General features: G+C 47.7%; 1 protein-coding gene across 1 annotated transcript in view; it reads left to right on the top strand.

Annotated features, from left to right (window-relative positions):
* The first annotated feature begins 2,501 nt into the window (after positions 1 to 2,501).
* Positions 2,502 to 3,623, top strand: part of CPA6 (carboxypeptidase A6) — a 263,494-nt gene continuing 262,372 nt past the window's right edge. The window contains exon 1 of the mRNA XM_007448491.1: positions 2,502 to 2,856. Within this exon, the coding sequence (XP_007448553.1) occupies positions 2,741 to 2,856 (116 nt within the window). The 5' untranslated portion in view covers positions 2,502 to 2,740. The remainder of the gene's footprint in view (positions 2,857 to 3,623) is intronic.

Here is a 3,623-nt window from a genome sequence, read left to right as displayed (position 1 = left end):
TTTCCCTACTGTAGGTTCCTTTTTTCTCTGCAGGATAATATTTCTTTTAATAAAGTTCACTCTTCAACCAAAATATGACAGAGGCATAGCCGATAAATAGAATGTCTCATCTTTCCATCTCCGAGTCTCTGACTGGTTTAATAATTCACTCCCTTCAGTGCCTTAAAAATGGAGCTTTTATCTTTGAATCCATCTATAAAACCATTCTCTTCTCCCACTTGCTAAATGGACTCCATTTATCACTCATTTTATGGGTGCTTATCTACCCCAAGGGAAGTCTGATCAGATAACCTGGTCCTTAGAAAAGCAGAGGAAGATTGTTAGGAATGGCTTCTATTGTTTGAGAACCTCTCTTTGATCTGAAATTTTTAGGAAGGTTATAGGATGTCTCCAGGGTGTTTTGCATTTGTGATAGCCCAGGAAATTATTACCTTGGTCTCAGAGTCTGGAGAGCCTGTGCTAAACATGTTCGCTGGATCCAACCCTTCAGGATGATTTGAGAATGAGCTTAATCCCCAGTCCAAGACTGAACATTCCTGGTTTAATGTTGTGATATAATATGACAGATTTATACATTGCTCTGACATAACGAAATGCAACGAGATGAAGTGTTTTATTTACACAGTAACCTCTTATTTAAACAGCTCACTGACTGTTGTATAGGCTTTCTTGGCCTTGTAGAAAAGGCCCCAGGAAACATCCCTGTGAGCCTTGCAGCACAGCCTCAGCAGTTCACAAAGACCAAAGCTCAAAAAAAAAAAAAAAAGACCAAAGCTCTAGGCCAGGAAGTCAGGAAGGAAGAAAACAACAATATAAACAAACAAGAAAAACAACCAAGAGGCCTGGGCACATCTACTCCTCAAAGGCACCCATACAGCTCTCGGCTGCCCAGGTGGCCTCTCCTCTATCCGGATACAGAGACCACAGAGTAAACGTTTGTTGAATGAATCCCTTCCCAGGTTCGGCACTCACTCAACAAACACGGTTGATCATTCCTTCAGTGAACACTGTTCCCTCTAGGAGAGAAAAGGCGGTAGTACGAAGATGAAAGGGGTATAGCTGTGCATTCAAGGAGAAGGCAGCCTTGTGAGGAAAGCAGACAAACACTTAAAATTGAAGTGCTGTGCCCTACAGGAGCAGACATACTGGGTGTTAGGGAAGGGGATGTGGAGAAGAGATTAAATCCTGGGGTAGCTTTAGAAAACTCTAGAGAATCATCTCAGATGAAAATCATTTCAGCTGTTATGGACCAAACTCACAGGACGCAAACTCAACTCCCCAGGTGGAGAACATGGGGAAAGATTTGGTGCCTTCTACCGGAGGCTTTGGCCATCATGTTAGAAGGTACAGGAGTTCTTGGTCACGAGCCTTCAGGAAATTTGAGAAGTAAATGAGTGAGTGGGATAGAGGGACTCTGGCTCACCATCTTCCAGAGCGCGACCAGGGCTGGGTATGGAGAAGAGCAGGGGACACCCTAGACAACAATGTTCTTATTTACTAGAGCAAAGCATATCCTGGATGGGTTTTCCAGTGTATTGGGGTAGAAGCAAGTGAACGCAAAAAAAAGCCTTCATCACCAGCTTGGAAAAAAACAAGAAGGAGCTGGCTTGCTCCAAGGTTTCCCTCCACCCTCTAGCTTTTAGAGAGAGAAGAAAAAGCAGACCTCATTCTAAAGTAAAGCCTGGCTCCTCGAAGTGTGACTGAAGGACCAGCAGTACAAGCATCAGCTGGAAGCTTGTTAGAAATGCAGAAGCTCAGGCCCCAGCCCCAGCCTGCTGCCTCAGAAGCTGCACTCTCACGAGATCCCCAGGTGATGTGCGTGCAGGGCCACGTTTGAGAAATCCCGCTCTACACCAGCAGGGGGGCTAAATATTGGAATCACCTGGGGGGCTTTTGCAACAACTGATCCCACCCCCAGGAATTCTGATTTAAATAGCCCAGCTCCCTAAGTGATTCCAAATGTGCAGGAAAGGTGGTTTAGCACCCAGAGGCCTCCAGTTGCCCCATGAGAACATTTGAAATAGCCACAGGTCTGGATGCTGCCGCCATGGAATCAGCACAGGGGCTCCCTGAAGCCCAGTGAAGCAGCTGCCAGTCCCGGTGCAGGTAGGAGCGGGGACCACGACTGGCTGGCCACACCCAGGGGCCACAGCTCGTCAAGACTGTTCGCTGTGCATTTCAGAATGTGGACTCCGTGTAGAAATTTGCCATGGTAGATCAAAACACGAAGCCTGGAATGTTCTATGCCTGCGTGTTTATTTCATCCTCAAACAAGTCTTTTGCAATTAGAGTAGCAGGAAGGTCGTCCAAAAAAGTTAGAGGCCTGAAGTTGAAGAAGCAAAAAAAAAAAGCCCCAAGAAACAAGCGGACAAAAAGAGGAGTTACTCTAATGAAGCGACACCCAGCAAACCCCTGCGGTGAGTCAGCACGGGGAGGCCCAGCCCCTTCGAGGGGAGCCTGGAGCTCAGCGCGGGGCTGGGCAGGGCTGTGTGTGGGCAGAAGCTGCTGCTCCTCGTCCCAAGACCAAGTCTGAACAGCAACTTCCCTCCCTCAGCTGCTTGAACTTTTTTTTTTTTTCCTCTGAGGCTGGAAAGAAGTGTCACATTTTGCTCCCTCCTAAGCCCTCTCCCCACGCTTTCCCAGGGACCCTGCGCTTTGTGGAGGGCGCGCTGGGAGCCACCTCCAGCCTCGGGTGGCTGTGACTGCAGGAAGAACTTTCAGCCCCTCTCATCCTTGCACTATGAAGTTCCTCGGGAAGCCCAGGAGCCAGAGAGCTGATTTTCTGCCTCTTTGCTTGCTCTTTTTGAAGCTTCTGCACCCAGGGCACAGCCATCTTTACAGCAGCCGCTATGCTGGGTAAGTGGAGAGGCTCTCATGCCCCGATCAGCTTGGACTCCGGTCAGGGGGCTGGTATGCGCCTGAGTGTGCCTCACTCTCTCTGGTCTGTAGACTCTGCGTGAATCTGTATGCTTTCCTCGTCACCTAACATTAAATGTATATGCAGTCCCTGGCTCTTTGGAGAGAATGTGGTGGACGCAAGTCTAGTTTCTCATACTGTTTATGACGTGCCACCCTCAACCGTGGACCACTGTTGATGGGGATTCTGTCTTTGGAATAGTGGTGGCCAGTATGTGCAGTATTTGCCTTGGTGGTTGCTGGGCAGGAAGGATGCTGTTGTGACACGTGAATTGTGACCTGAAAACTAAAGCTTCCCCTTTAGGATTGTATGCAGAAGCCGTGGGCGGAAATTCACCAGTGATTAAAAATCGTGTGGGTTTTTTTTTTTTTTGAGTGCTTGTTAGCCTACAGAGTGGTTATTAGCTTTTCTAATCTGAGCGATGCAAATGAGTCAACTCAAAATAAGAATAAACGTAGCCAACTGTAAAATTATGGGTGTTTTTCTGAAGGGAGAAACACAGAAGGGGAAAACCATTTGTATTTCCCCGCTCTGTGGGTTAGCACGCTTTGTGTTTGCTTCGCATAACGAGGCACGGGGCTCCGTGTAAAGCGTCTGGGACTGCGCATGTCCTATTATCCTGAAGGGTTGCTTCGAAATATGCAGCGAGTGCTTTGCTTGAATTTGCAAGGGGTCGTTCTTTGAATCTGGAAATTATGGCATTCCT

The sequence above is a fragment of the Lipotes vexillifer genome, unplaced genomic scaffold (assembly GCF_000442215.2).
Source record: "Lipotes vexillifer unplaced genomic scaffold, Lipotes_vexillifer_v1.1 scaffold815, whole genome shotgun sequence".
NCBI lineage: Eukaryota > Metazoa > Chordata > Mammalia > Artiodactyla > Lipotidae > Lipotes > Lipotes vexillifer.
Note: the sequence above shows the minus strand (reverse complement) of the source record. Positions and strands in the feature narration are given on the sequence as shown.